The sequence below is a fragment of the Pinus tabuliformis genome, chromosome 9 (assembly GCF_031772625.1).
Source record: "Pinus tabuliformis cultivar Carrire ecotype Pingquan chromosome 9, CPIR1, whole genome shotgun sequence".
NCBI classification, from domain to species: domain Eukaryota; kingdom Viridiplantae; phylum Streptophyta; class Pinopsida; order Pinales; family Pinaceae; genus Pinus; species Pinus tabuliformis.
The window spans coordinates 962,700,879-962,717,135 of NC_142307.1; the positions used below are offsets into that span (position 1 = coordinate 962,700,879).

A 16,257-nucleotide genomic window follows, 5' to 3' on the forward strand; every position below is an offset into this window, starting at 1 on the left:
TTAATTCCTAGTTTAACATCCAATTTTACTTTCAATTTTGCATCCATGGTTACATCCACATTTGACTTCTTATATAGAGTATATTTTTCTTTACATATATGACCCCCTTTATAGATTCATAGTGAAATATATGATAGTTTCTAAATATCATTAAAGAAGATATCACAATTCAAAATCATTTGTAAAGAAATTTAAGAGAAATTGACAACATCCATCCAAAAAAATAACAATGTGTCATTAACAATTTTCAAAACATGTATAAAATAGCAACATAATACTAATAAAATCAGTATTATTTTTAATCAAAACAAGTAAAATTCAAATATGATTAACAAATCAAAATATTTCATGAATATCGTTATTCTACGATAAATTAACAACATACATAAATCAAACTCATCGTATGATTACAAAATCAAAATGTCTCATTGATATAGGGTAAATTCACAACACCCATCTAAACATAACAATGTCATTCTACACAATAATTTCTTCATAAAAAACAATGCATGTGCATGCCTAGCTACCACCACCAAGATCATCCTCATGATCATCTTGACCATCCTAATTACTCTGATCCACATCATCACCAACACCGCAACTATCATCATCATCTCCTCCTTCACCACCATCATCCTCATCCTCATCCTCATCATCTCCTGATATATGTTGAACATAATTTGGATCATCGTCTTGGCAATCATTACCTATAGCATTCTGACAAAAAAAATCAATATTACATGTTGGTATTAATTACATAACACAACGCATGTTTTTGTTATACAATGTTAACCATAAAATGAGGTAAGATATAATATCTAATAGTACTAAAAAATAAAATGAAAATATGGTTTAAAAGTATATTGGAAATCCAACTAAGATTACATACCATAGAGTCCATCCAAACAACAAATTCAACCCATCTCTTTTGCTGCAGCACCTCCTTTTCCAAATGATTTGGAGGTCTTCCATATTTTAGTTCCTATCAATCAGTAAATAGGGAGAAATTAGATAACAATGACTTTCTTCTAGTACAAAATTTATTAAAAAAATATCACATGTTTAATATACTTACAAAGGTTGTTATCAGTGCTTTTAAACCTTTCTGGCCACTACGATGAGTGACTTTTGTCTTGGTTAACCTCGCCTTGGATGCCTTGTCCTTAAACATAAACCAATTCAATTTATTTTCACACAAATACATGTCTAAGATACTTATAAGTATTAATACATTCTAAATAATGTTTAATGAAAAATTCAATACCTGAATGCTCTCATTGCCGGCTTTTCTTTGTGCATCCAACTTCTCATATGATTTTACAAGTTCTTTCCATACTTTAAAAGGTATGTCAATAGGTCTTTGTTTCAGTCTTTGATCTTGAGGCATTTTTTTAATTTTTCTTGTTTGGTTAAAAAAAACCGAACAAGTAATTCACATCAATGGCATGGGGACTCTATGGATATGTGTAAAAAAATGGCTATAAAGAAAACATCCAAAAAACATATGAGCTCTCCCTTTGATGGTCACTTGGGGCATATGGCTGGAAAGGAACAACTCCATTTTCGAAAATCAAGGACAATCCTTTCTCAAAGTCCTTCCTAATATTTGCATCCCTTTGTTGATCTACACGATGTAACCCTAGGTCACAAGTACCTCTCTAGGGCTTTGTATATGGTACACTGCTCCTACACATGGACAATTGTGCCCTTGTCCATTGAAAGTCCCTTTACTTAGCTTTGATTCATCTGATCTATCACCTTGATCCATATAACGTAGAATATCATTTAGGTGAAAATTGGGAAGCCTCTTGTGTGGTATAATTCCACTAAAAAGCAGTAGGAGGATTGCTGAGGTGACAATGGAAATTCACCTCATTGTTCTATTAATGTTTGGCCTTTGCCTTGTGAGAGCTTGCTATATTTTGAAGAAACAGGCCTGATATCATTAAATGGCAGTCATGGTAGTTCGACAGTGATTATATTCCTTCCTGGAACCAACATTGCACTGAAGGCAGGGCACACTTCAAAATTGTTGAAAAAAATGTATACACCATGATAGAAAATGACAATAAAAAAGATGTATGTGGTAGATTGAGCAAGGTAATAACCATTCCTGGAAAGTATCAACTTGTAGCTATTATAGTAAATGTTGTATTCATTTTTCAGATAGTTTTTGGGGACAGTCCTTCAAGGATGTATCAATGCCCTACTCAAGAATACATGCTTGAAGATGCCCTGAGAATGACATTGGTGCCATTCTTCGGCATACTTTAGAAGATAAAATTGATTCTCTTGTAAGGCAGAAGAACACACCAATTGGTCATATGGATCACCACATTGTTGAAATTTGTTCTGGGAATGCCTTGCAAAAGAACAGTGATTTGTGTCCAAAGGGAACAGAAGAGTGCAGAACTGATAATATGGCCTTGACATGCAAACTGCTGAATCTGTGCAAGACTCAAAAATACAACAGTCTTGTACTTTTTCATATAGTCTTAAAACCAGAATCCAAAAACATGCAGTAAAGGGGGATATTGTTTTCTCGGAAGAGATGCTCAAGAGCCAAGAAAACACCTTATGGTTTGACAACAATTATAACAGTCCTTTGCAGGGATGGGTAGATATATCATGTAGCAGAACATGTCCAAAGTTACAGCCCCTTCATGACATACTTCATTTGCAGGCATCCAAATTCATTCCCAGAGAGGCATTGACAGAGATTCCAACTTGTAACCATTCAGAGTTTGATGTCTCCCTGTTTTCCATGATGACTAAGCACTGAGGGAAGGGGCATTGTGCTTCCAAGATGTTAAGGTGGCTGCATTGGATCACTGACTTCACCTAGTAGCTGCATTTTGTACATGCTACAGTAGGGTAGGAAAATGAATAAGTTCACTTGAGCAGTAGTGTAACAAAAATAAGCTCCCTTGAGCATTTTATTTGGTTTTATTGTCAATGATGTGTTTGTTGATGAGGAGGTCAATCTCATGTGTACATGACAAGATTCTGAGGTTCTCATGCACTTCTGAGAAAAGCACATGTCCCCAAGTAGGAGCCAGCTGTTACCCATTATTTTGCACAGGGGTACCCCTATTGAATTTACTTACTAACCTAGTGTTTTTCATCACTAAGAACCTCAAGGACTTGGCTTGTTGGTTTTATGGACATTGACAGAGGATTTGATGACATGGTGGTTAATCAGTGATGTAGTATTTGATGATGTATAGCCCCTTTGTTGGAGCACATAGGGTTCAAGCATGGCATGTTCTTCAGTCAGAATTTTGAGCATCTTCATGTTTCCCTAGGCAATTCACAGATCTCAAGGTAGTTCATGCATTTCAAGGCACAGGTCACATCCTCCAAGGCACACATGGGCTAGTTTCACTCACATGGACCTCTTCTTGACATGCCATGTGAAAATTCCTAGAGCACTCTCATGTTTTGAGCCTCTTTTTACTAAATTTGTGGGGCGACCCACTAACTTGGACATCCATATGGCTGTTGACGATTTTACAACTTATTTTATGACATGGAGAATCATTTTCATGCTTCATGGAGGTGTCTTTAATTGAGATATGGACATGGTCATGCCTTGGAGGCACCTTTGGAGGGATTATGAGCGCTATTTGAGGAGTCACCCACTTCTAGAGGGTTTATTCCACTTATTTAGAAGGTTGTTACACATTTGAGAACTAGACGATCCCTAGGCATCCCTTTGTTGATCTACACACTAGGCATCCCTTTGTTGATCTACACGATGTAACCCTAGGTCACAAGTACCTCTCTAGGGCTTTGTATATGGTACACTGCTCCTACACATAGACAATTGTGCCCTTGTCCATTGAAAGTACCTTTACTTAGCTTTGATTCATCTGATATATCACCTTGATCCATATAACTTAGAATATCATTTAGGTGAAAATTGGGAAGCCTCCTGTGTGGTATAATTCCACTAAAAAGCAGAAGGAGGATTGCTGAGGTGAAAATGGAAATGCACCTCATTGTTCTATTAATGTCTGGCCTTTGCCTTGTGAGAGCTTGCTAGATTTTGAAGAAACAGGCCTGATATCATTAAATGGCAGTCATGGTAGTTCGACAGTGATTATATTCCTTCCTGGAACCAACATTGCACTGAAGGCAGGGCACACTTCAAAATTGTTGAAAAAAATGTATACACCATGATAGAAAATGACAATAAAAAAGATGTCTGTGGTAGATTGAGCAAGGTAATAACCATTCCTGGAAAGTATCAACTTGTAGCTATTATAGTAAATGTTGTATTCATATTTCAGATAGTTTTTGGGGACAGTCCTTCAAGGATGTATCAATGCCCTACTCAAGAATACATGCTTGAAGATGCCCTGAGAATGACATTGGTGCCATTCTTTGGCATACTTTAGAAAATAAAATTGATTCTCTTGTAAGGCAGAAGAACACACCAATTGGTCATATGGATCACCACATTGTTGAAATTTGTTCCGGGAATGCCTTGCAAAAGAACAGTGATTTGTGTCCAAAGGGAACAGAAGAGTGCAGAACTGATAATATGGCCTTGACATGCAAACTGCTGAATCTGTGCAAGACTCAAAAATACAACAGTCTTGTACTTTTTCATATAGTCTTAAAACCAGAATCCAAAAACATGCAGTAAAGGGGGATATTGTTTTCTCGGAAGAGATGCTCAAGAGCCAAGAAAACACCTTATGGTTTCACAACAATTATAGCAGTCCTTTGCAGGGATGGGTAGATATATCATGTAGCAGAACATGTCCAAAGTTACAGCCCCTTCATGACATACTTCATTTGCAGGCATCCAAATTCATTCCCAGAGAGGCATTGACAGAGATTCCAACTTGTAACCATTCAGAGTTTGATGTCTCCCTGTTTTCCATGATGACTAAGCACTGAGGGAAGGGGAATTGTGCTTCCAAGATGTTAAGGTGGCTGCATTGGATCACTGATTTCACCTAGTAGCTGTATTTTGTACATGCTACAGTAGGGTAGGAAAATGAATAAGTTCACTTGAGCAGTAGTGTAACAAAAATAAGCTCCCTTGAGCATTTTATTTGGTTTTATTGTCAATGATGTGTTTGTTGATGAGGAGGTCAATCTCATGTGTACATGACAAGATTCTGAGGTTCTCATGCACTTCTGAGAAGAGCACATGTCCCCAAGTAGGAGCCAGCTGTTACCCATTATTTTGCACAGGGGTACCCCTATTGAATTTACTTACTAACCTAGTGTTTTTCATCACTAAGAACCTCAAGGACTTGGCTTGTTGGTTTTATGGACATTGACAGAGGATTTGATGACATGGTGGTTAATCAGTGATGTAGTATTTGATGATGTACAGCCCCTTTGTTGGAGCACATAGGGTTCAAGCATGGCATGTTCTTCAGTCAGAATTTTGAGCATCTTCATGTTTCCCTAGGCAATTCACAGATCTCAAGGTAGTTCATGCATTTCAAGGCACAGGTCACATCCTCCAAGGCACACATGGGCTAGTTTCACTCACATGGACCTCTTCTTAACATGCCATGTGAAAATTCCTAGAGCACTCTCATGTTTTGAGCCTCTTTTTACTAAATTTGTGGGGCGACCCACTAACTTGGACATCCATATGGCTGTTGACGATTTTACAACTTATTTTATGACATGGAGAATCATTTTCATGCTTCATGGAGGTGTCTTTAATTGAGATATGGACATGGTCATGCTTTGGAGGCACCTTTGGAGGGATTATGAGCGCTATTTGAGGAGTCACCCACTTCTAGAGGGTTTATTCCACTTATTTAGAAGGTTGTTACACACTTGAGAACTAGACGATCCCTAGGCATCCCTTTGTTGATCTACACACTAGGCATCCCTTTGTTGATCTACACGATGTAACCCTAGGTCACAAGTACCTCTCTAGGGCTTTGTATATGGTACACTGCTCCTACACATAGACAATTGTGCCCTTGTCCATTGAAAGTACCTTTACTTAGCTTTGATTCATTTGATATATCACCTTGATCCATATAACTTAGAATATCATTTAGGTGAAAATTGGGAAGCCTCCTGTGTGGTATAATTCCACTAAAAAGCAGAAGGAGGATTGCTGAGGTGACAATGGAAATGCACCTCATTGTTCTATTAATGTCTGGCCTTTGCCTTGTGAGAGCTTGCTAGATTTTGAAGAAACAGGCCTGATATCATTAAATGGCAGTCATGGTAGTTCGACAGTGATTATATTCCTTCCTGGAACCAACATTGCACTGAAGGCAGGGCACACTTCAAAATTGTTGAAAAAAATGTATACACCATGATAGAAAATGACAATAAAAAAGATGTATGTGGTAGATTGAGCAAGGTAATAACCATTCCTGGAAAGTATCAACTTGTAGCTATTATAGTAAATGTTGTATTCATTTTTCAGATAGTTTTTGGGGACAGTCCTTCAAGGATGTATCAATGCCCTACTCAAGAATACATGCTTGAAGATGCCCTGAGAATGACATTGGTGCCATTCTTTGGCATACTTTAGAAAATAAAATTGATTCTCTTGTAAGGCAGAAGAACACACCAATTGGTCATATGGATCACCACATTGTTGAAATTTGTTCCGGGAATGCCTTGCAAAAGAACAGTGATTTGTGTCCAAAGGGAACAGAAGAGTGCAGAACTGATAATATGGCCTTGACATGCAAACTGCTGAATCTGTGCAAGACTCAAAAATACAACAGTCTTGTACTTTTTCATATAGTCTTAAAACCAGAATCCAAAAACATGCAGTAAAGGGGGATATTGTTTTCTCGGAAGAGATGCTCAAGAGCCAAGAAAACACCTTATGGTTTGACAACAATTATAACAGTCCTTTGCAGGGATGGGTAGATATATCATGTAGCAGAACATGTCCAAAGTTACAGCCCCTTCATGACATACTTCATTTGCAGGCATCCAAATTCATTCCCAGAGAGGCATTGACAGAGATTCCAACTTGTAACCATTTAGAGTTTGATGTCTCCCTGTTTTCCATGTTGACTAAGCACTGAGGGAAGGGGCATTGTGCTTCCAAGATGTTAAGGTGGCTGCATTGGATCACTGACTTCACCTAGTAGCTGCATTTTGTACATGCTACAGAAGGGTAGGAAAATGAATAAGTTCACTTGAGCAGTAGTGTAACAAAAATAAGCTCCCTTGAGCATTTTATTTGGTTTTATTGTCAATGATGTGTTTGTTGATGAGGAGGTCAATCTCATGTGTACATGACAAGATTCTGAGGTTCTCATGCACTTCTGAGAAGAGCACATGTCCCCAAGTAGGAGCCAGCTGTTACCCATTATTTTGCACAAGGGTACCCCTATTGAATTTACTTACTAACCTAGTGTTTTTCATCACTAAGAACCTCAAGGACTTGGCTTGTTGGTTTTATGGACATTGACAGAGGATTTGATGACATGGTGGTTAATCAATGATGTAGTATTTGATGATGTACAGCCCCTTTGTTGGAGCACATAGGGTTCAAGCATGGCATGTTCTTCAGTCAGAATTTTGAGCATCTTCATGTTTCCCTAGGCAATTCACAGATCTCAAGGTAGTTCATGCATTTCAAGGCACAGGTCACATCCTCCAAGGCACACATGGGCTAGTTTCACTCACATGGACCTCTTCTTGACATGCCATGTGAAAATTCCTAGAGCACTCTCATGTTTTGAGCCTCTCTTTACTAAATTTGTGGGGCGACCCACTAACTTGGACATCCATATGGCTGTTGACGATTTTACAACTTAATTTATGACATGGAGAATCATTTTCATGCTTCATGGAGGTGTCTTTAATTGAGATATGGACATGGTCATGCCTTGGAGGCACCTTTGGAGGGATTATGAGCGCTATTTGAGGAGTCACCCACTTCTAGAGGGTTTATTCCACTTATTTAGAAGGTTGTTACACACTTGAGAACTAGACACCGTACTCTTGCTTGCATGGGATATCACTTCACCATGTTTTGAGGATTGGACCACACTTTCTTAAGGGAACATTGAGCATCCACAACTTTTGGGGAACCTTTGGAGGCTAGATGTGCCACCTTAGAGCCTCATTCGTCATTCTTTAAAGGATACATCCCTCTCCTTGGGGGTTACTTCATGTTGATCATTGTACATGTGGCTTGACCACTTTATTTTATTGTTGATTAGAGTAACGAGTTGTAGGAGAAGTGCATTTTATTTTTCTTAGGCCAAGATCTAAAGAATCACATGAGATAATATTATTTTATTATAAAGGAAGTCTAGCATCACTCTATGTAAAGAGATGCACTTCCTCAATTTCACTCATGGTTGGATTTTTGTAGCTCTCTCAGGTGTTCAAGAATAATTAATAGAACAGTCAGCTAGATGAGCAGATCCAATTTAGAGAATCTCACTCAGATCTACTTGACATCACCTCCATGATTTAAATAATGATTGGAGGAGTCTTAATACTCCAGAGTCCAGATCACTTAACATACAGAAACTAAGGCAGCCAAAGAACAATATCCCATCACTCCCATGCCACATATATATGTTTAGGTATAGTTGGAAGGACACATACCTTTCCTGTAACTAATTCAGCAAGGTTGTCATTACAAGTTTTGGGCTATGTTCACTGCCCTGGTATTGAAAGGTATACAGGTTATTCACCTTAATTACACACATCAATTCATATGTATGTTCAGGGTTTAAGCTCATAGGCCTGTAGCTATTACAACAAAACTACAAGTGTAAATATATAATACAGTGAATTCATTTCTGAGCAAATTCCAAGTCCAGTGTTTGTTCAAGCCAAACAGTCATAAGGTTCTGAGTATCTTATGGTCAAGCATCTCATCAAAAATGCATTCCATCACATTTTATCAATACCCATGCACTATCAAAAGACACGACTCTGTTCCTTCTCCTTGTTATCAAAGGACACGACTTTCTATATGTTAATTTGTACAATCTTAATTCTTATTCTATTCTCTATGTACTTTCTAAATCCTAATCCAACATATCCTAGATCCAACTTCTGCAATATCCAAGGATCTTCATACTTCCACCTTCATACGTTTCTCACAACAAGACCCAAATATAAACCAAGGCTCTGGAGGAGAAACAAGAGAGGAGTGTAGTGACCAACCTGATCTGATCTGCTAATAATACTACAAACTAAAAGATAACTCTCACTTTATTGTTTGTAGCTTCTTGGGGGTGAATGTGACAATGCTATATATATCATAAGGATCTGGAATCTGATATCTCCTCTTTGTTGTGGGCTGCTGGTTCCAGGGTGAGAAAAAGTGGTATAAAAGTCCTCTAAAAACGAAGGTGAAGGGTGTCATAGTGAGGTGGTTTTCCAGTTGCTTGTATCTATATAAACTATAAATGGATCTTTACTATAAAGTATTCTAAAGAGTTTCTTCAACTTACTTTAATATCCTTTTAAATTAACTCGTCCTCTTCTCAAAGACCCATATATAAATAAAGCATTGTTCATCTTTTCAAAGCTCATGTCTTAAGCATTCCATTAATACCAATAATAAAAAGAAGGATGATGATTCCGATGTATGTAATTTGTAGTTCTTGTTGCCTATGAAGTCTAAGGAGCTTAATCCCTCAAGAGTAAAACAGTAAAAGGAATTTAAGTCTCGGTCATATTGTTAGTTCCTAATCTCCTAGTAACAAAGACATTCCGCTATCTTTTTTCAGGAGTCAAGACTAAACTGTATGTAATCCAAAACATACTTTCTTTGTCCAAGATTTCCCTACTTGTAATAGATTACTACAACCACATATACTACAAAAAGAAACCAATAACTCCTAATTATTATTCTGATGCCTTTGCGAGTTACTGATTAGATAATATAAACAAAGGAGTTATTCTTTATTCCAAGTGATACTAAACTAATAAGAAGACTAATCATACTATTCTTGTTTGTATTATCTCTGTATCTTTTCTATCTAAAGTAAATCTAAAGAGGAAGAATTGTTTGTCCTAATCAAGTGGGGTGAGGATCTAGGGCGACCAATGGGAGAGGAAGGCCTAAATGAGGCACACACTTCTTCTGCTGCTAGGGCCTGGGTTTTTAATAGGATAACCACAGGGATATGTTGCAAGGACAGGGGAATAATTGGTTCTATGCAATGCCATGATCTTCTTTACAAGAGTCGCTGCTAATCCCTTGAATGTATCTTGTTTTTTTTTTTTTTTTGCTTCTAGGATGGACCTACTTAGTCCTTCAACAACTAGAAGAAATAAATAAGGAGACAAGGTACAACCTTGTTTTAAGTTTTAACCCTCTTGAGGGTCTTAAGAAATTAGAGGCTGAACCATTTATAAAAAATGCATAAGAAGCTTAAATTACACATCCCATAATCTAATTTACCAGTGGTAAGTTGAAACTAATATGGATAAAAAGAAGTATCAGAAAGAACCAAGACACCCTTTATAAGCCTTGGAGAGGTTCAACTTGATCACCATTATTGTAACATTTTTGACTTGAATAATATGGAGGCCCTCTTGTGCTGAAACAATTGCTTCATGGATCTGACGATCCTCTAGAGAACCAAGCGGTTCTGTTATATGAACTTACAAAGTAGTGCTTTCAATCTGACAGCCAAAACCTTAGCCATTATCTTATAAATACAATTAGACAAAGAAGTGGGTCTAAAAGCATAAAAAGACTCAGGTTGATCCACCTTTGGAATGAGTGCAATAGAGGTCCAGATGAAGGAGCCAGGGAGCCTTACTAAAGCTTCTCATTTCTTCCACTACCTGAAGTAAGTTGTCTCCCAACACTTCAACAAATCCCAGGTAGAACTCCACAGTCCACCCATAGGGATTGGGACTCTTGTCCTTATGGAAAGTGGACAAACACATTCAAAAGTCCTTTTCTGGACAGATCACCATTGTTGGAACTTTGTTGACTTGAATAGTGTAGAGGCCCTCTTGTGCTGAAACAATTGTGTCATAGATTTGACAAACTGTTCTGGTTAGATGAAGTTAGAAAGTAGTGATTTTAATCTCACAGACAAAACCTTAGCCATTATCTTATAAATCCAATTACATAAAGCAGTGGGTCTAAAAGCATCAAAAATGTTCAGTCTCAAAACTCTGAAGTAAATTTGTAAAGAATGTAGCATTAGCTTTCTTGGCTTAGTGAAATCCCTAATTTTCTATCCTATTTGCCTGTCTTAAAAATCTCACGAAAACCTGTAAAGATTGTGCCATTGTGTACGCTTAGCCTCTAAAAGCCCTAGCTTTCTATCTTCTTCTGTGTAATTTGAATAGAACACCATCAAATACCAGAATTATCAATTCCCATTCTCCAAAACTTTTAAATGTGCGGAACTGAGACAGAAATCATTCAATCAAACCACTCGAAATGCATCTGAATGCTGATCCATTAACTTAAAGAACTTCTTCCCAAACTCTGCCATTTTTTAAACAAAATTTATCCATACATGCATACATTGTATGTATGTATGTATGTATGGATTGTATACATGTATGTATGGATTGTATACATGTATCTATGGATATGTACTATGCATACAATCCATACACACATGCATACAATCATACATACATACATGCATCAATTGTGTAAAATGAGAGCTCAAGTGCCAATTGCCAAGGGATATACCTATGCATAGATGACAGCATTTTATTTAGCCAACATGTGAAGCTTGCAATTAATTGGATTATGAACCAGATTGCCTTGGGAAAACAAAGAGGGGTCATGATATGTCAAATGGAGTAAAATTATTCTTTCTCTTGCTGAGGATTAAAGCTACATCAACTCTCAACTTGCCCCTGCCAACCATCTCACTTTCATAGATAAGAAGATGATGTTGTTGGTTATGGTTTTTCTTATTGGTGCAACTAGCCAGATACTGCACGTTGCACATTCTGCAATTTTCCCTTGACCCTTATATGATAAGCTGGTATAACCAACTACACACTTGCAAAAGGAATGTGTAGGCATAGATATATTCAAGAAACCTTACTACTACAATGTTTGTTTGAATGTATCTTGTTCCTCAATCTCATGGGACTAGTAAGGAAGCTTGCTACATAGCTTTTGCCTTGATTTAGTTAGGGCCAGAAATGAGACTCTGATCGTATGCAACCAGCAAGTTACCATTTGGGTTGTTGTATATTTCTTCAGCTGGCATATTGGTCACCTCAATTTGTTGGGGTCAGCGAGATTTCAAGCAGTTGGATATTGCCATATTGCCCCTACTCACAGTAAAAATTTACCTTGAACATTCTATATAATATTATCTTGACCTAAATAGGACAAGAACGAGCACTCTTGTCATGTGTCCCTTGAATCTTGAAAGAAAACTTCCATATAAACTACACCTCCATTACCATATCATTGCCTATTCTCAAGGATGGCATTCACATCAGACAGTTGGATCAAGAAGAGGTATCTTGCCAATAAGTTCCACAAGCCATGAAGATAAGTACAAGGCTGCATGCCCACCATTGGGTAAGTTCCCTGGGTTTCTGCACTTCATCCACACATAAACCCTATATTGAACCCTCAAACAAACCCTGAATTTTCCCATCAAAACTACAAGACTTGGCCTTCAAAGTTCAAATTAGGCCTAAGCTCAACCTTCAAACATCGAAATTTGGCCACCAGAACAAACCTGAAACTCAGCCTCAACAACATTGAAGTTCGGCCTTCAACAGGGCTAAAACTCGGCCTCTAGAACAGCGTTGCAACTCACCTTCTAACTAGGACCAAAAACCTTCACAAAGAGTGCCAAAAACCCTTCCCACAAGAAAACTCTCCAACTATGCTTCACTTGGTTCATGAGGTATGAACCTTAGAATTACTCCTTTGCTTGCTTAGACAAACCTGAATTGGCTTGAGCGAGTAAGTCCTAGGTCCCTACACATAACACCTATATATAGTGTGTTTGACCACCAAAAGCAAGGCCGACTTGCCCACTGGCTAGGCTAACTTGGCAGACTATAATATTGAAAAAAATCATCTCTTTAACCAAAAGAAGTTAGGGGGAGTGCCATATAATGTTTCAAAAATCTTGGAATAAGCTTTCCAACCATATCTATATATATATATATATATATATATATATATATATATATATATATATATATATATATATATATCATGTTCCATAATTGGAGTAAAAATGCATTCAAAGATAGGATACCTAAATGGGACATCAAAAATCCAAAAACAATATTTCAAGAAGGTGTGTCATATATCGTTGGAAAGGTCTCAAAATATGTTATTTGACTATATAACTCTCTTTCATTTGGATAGCCTTTGACATCAATAACAACCATTTTCAACATACATAATTCAAAGGAATCTGTTGCTAAAATTTAGCTACTTTTCACATGGCTACCATCCATCGTCTATCAGTTGAAATGTTAGACAAAAGGAAACAAGCCCAATACAACAAAAAGAGAGAATTAATAGCCTGTAATATGTCAAGCCAACAATCCACAAACAAGAAATAAGTGGCAGAAAATTTATAATAACACTTGCCCTTCTGTGCCTTCCAGGGTGGAAGGAGATGCGAATATAAACAAAGGATTCACGTTCTTAGTTTAATAATAATTAACTACTACCGTTATGTAACCATTCTGTAATTACTAATGGGCAAAAATAATAACATCTTACCCCACACTCACTTTTGGGAAAAAGTGGTGGTTGTGGAAAACTGTATGTAAAAGTACCAAAGGCAAAGGAATGTATTGATGCTCAAAGAATCATCGAAATGAGACCAAAAATCTTCAATTAATGCTCTGTTGTCCAATACAGTGTTGCAAAGATTGGTTATCTATCGTCAATATCATGAGATATCATGATTCTCTCAGCTCAGGGATATTATCAGCAGAAAAAGTTGTGAATTTTACAAATTTTGAACATATCATGATATTTTGAAAATATCCTGATATATCAACAAAATGTCACCAAAAAATGGAAAATATTAGCTGAGTTAGCAGATTATTGGATTTTTTGGCTCAGTTTGAAGTGGTATCAAAGCTTTTTCGAGGTACAAAGTGGAAGAATTTTTATTTTTTTATATAAATTTTTCAAAGGAAAAAGAGGACAGCAAAAAGCAAATCATATTCTAAAATTTTAAAATATGAAGAAACCAGTTGTAGATCCGGGTTCCTCTAGAAAAATACCCAGCTTCAAAAAAATTGTGCAAATCAGAGCCTAGGAAATGGAGTTATTGTTGATAGAAAACCAAAGTTTTAGGGTTTTCCTGATGAAGACCACAGATTCTAGACCAATACATATTGACAGTTTGACCAGATTTTAGTCCATCCAATGCCAATAGATACAAAGTGGTTGTAGCATTTCCTAATCGTGGTCTATCTTTCAATTGCTTGAACCAGGACTATATCACGGATATTGCAGCAATAAAAGAAATAATTCCAGTCTATAGAAAGGTAGCATAGTAATAACATACTTGAGTTTTCGGGGTGCTTCAAACAATCTCGTCCTAAAGATAGGATTCCAGGTTGTTTGCAGATTTTAATTGGTGAGGTTGGCTCTAATTTTGGAACTTTGTTGGCTCTGCTGCAGGTATCATTTTGCCCCAAATCTTCGCCAAGCGTTTTTCATGGACTCACTAAAGGACTCTCATTTTCTGTATCCTTCATATGAGTAAACCTTCGACCCAGCACTGGTTTTCAATACAAACTTTCAAAGAGAGAAACTGGCAGTTTGGAGCAGGTTACAAGACCTCCTTCTATAATGAACAGAGATGACCCCGGAATGTGGCAAAAGTTCTCCCCTTCAGCTGGTGCTAAAGAAAACAAAGAGCTTCTCTCTGAAATCTCTAACGGCGTGCTTGGATGGCCTAATCTGACCAAAACTACAAAAATGTACCATGAGTTTTCCTCTACGTTGTTATATTGTGAAGGATAGTGTTTCCCTCAATTACTAACCGTTCCAATAGCCCCTGCTTCCTGATCCATTAGTTTTGACTTCTCCAGACACTAAAGAGCATTAACGATTCTATTCCATTACACAAAGATGAGCTGGAAGGGAAAACCCTTCGGAGCACAGTATTTCATGTTGAGGTATCAAATTCTTGGTTCCATGGAAATAGAAACCGCATGAAGATATCTACGAACCACTTGAACATCAAAAATGTTCAGTCTCAAAACTCTGAAGTAAATTTGTAAAGAATGTAGCATTAGCTTTCTTGGCTTAGTGAAATCCCTAATTTTCTATCCCATTTGCCTGTCTGAAAAATATCACGAAAACCTGTAAAGATTTGCCATTGTGTACGCTTAGCCTCTAAAAGCCCTAGCTTTCTATCTTCTTCTGTGTAATTTGAATAGAACACCATCAAATACCAGAATTATCAATTCCCATTCTCCAAAACTTTTAAATGTGTGGAACTGAGACAGAAATCATTCAATCAAACCACTCGAAATGCATCTGAATGCTGATCCATTAACTTAAAGAACTTCTTCCCAAACTCTGCCATTTTTTAAACAAAATTTTGAGCACAACCTTGTCTAGTCCATTTATAGAGAGCGTTAGTTTATGAAATCTTGCCTGTAAGCCAAAATAGAGTCAAAATTTTCCATTGAAAGCTCAGAATAACTGAACCAGAAATAACCCTTGTGAAATTTGCTGCTTAAAACATTGTTTTGAGCACGGCCTCTTTCTTCAGATTTATTTTAGATAATACGGTAGCTTATTTAATGAAATATTTCCAGAAAGTTGAAATATGGCAAATTTTTCCAATCAAGAACTCTAAATAATTTCATTAAGACAAGGCGTAGAGGATTCATGACGGCGACAAGAAAATAATGGCGCTTTGCAATTTAAGCACTCTCTTGCAGAAAAATACCTTTTCTGAAATCGTTTTGACCACGAAGAAACGCAGATGAACTGTTGGAAGTCGTGCAGAGAGAGATCTGGTGGCTCGTGGATCGATTCTGGGGCAATGTTTATGCGATTGCAAACCATGATTGTTCATATGCGAGCTACTGAGCTCGTTGAGAGGGATACGCGCAATGGCGCCAAACTACCAAGAGGATTTGAATTTAAAGGCGAGATAGAATATCTACCGTCCGATCATGTTATCGACGGCCATATATTTGTGTTTCAGTAAAACGGATTTTCAAAGAATTTGAAATATTATACATTTTATAGAATTTGAAATATTGTACATTCTATTATTTAAGCTGAATAATAGTTTTACTTTGGAAAAATAATTGGGCACATCAAATAAAATATTG

The 16,257-nt window shown here is 37.1% G+C and overlaps 1 protein-coding gene across 4 annotated transcripts; it reads right to left on the bottom strand.

Moving 5' to 3' along the window:
• Window positions 1-259: 259 nt before the first annotated feature.
• LOC149151927 (uncharacterized) lies at window positions 260-16,029 on the bottom strand. Of its 4 annotated transcripts, none has more exons than XR_016262711.1 (4): window positions 14,469-15,856; window positions 1,076-1,162; window positions 890-982; window positions 260-717 (listed from the first exon to the last, which is right to left on the bottom strand). XR_016262711.1 is itself a non-coding variant. In XM_089440197.1 (4 exons), the coding sequence occupies exons 1-4, from the start codon at window positions 15,993-15,995 to the stop codon at window positions 426-428; spliced, it is 591 nt and encodes a 196-aa protein (XP_089296323.1). In that variant the 5' UTR covers window positions 15,996-16,029; the 3' UTR covers window positions 260-425. The 4 variants fall into 4 exon arrangements, 3 of the variants coding, with proteins under 3 accessions (XP_089296323.1, XP_089296325.1, XP_089296324.1); XM_089440197.1 differs by lacking the exon at window positions 14,469-15,856 and adding an exon at window positions 15,867-16,029 and having other exon boundaries at window positions 260-707; XM_089440199.1 differs by lacking the exon at window positions 14,469-15,856 and adding an exon at window positions 15,867-16,029.
• Window positions 16,030-16,257: the final 228 nt, after the last annotated feature.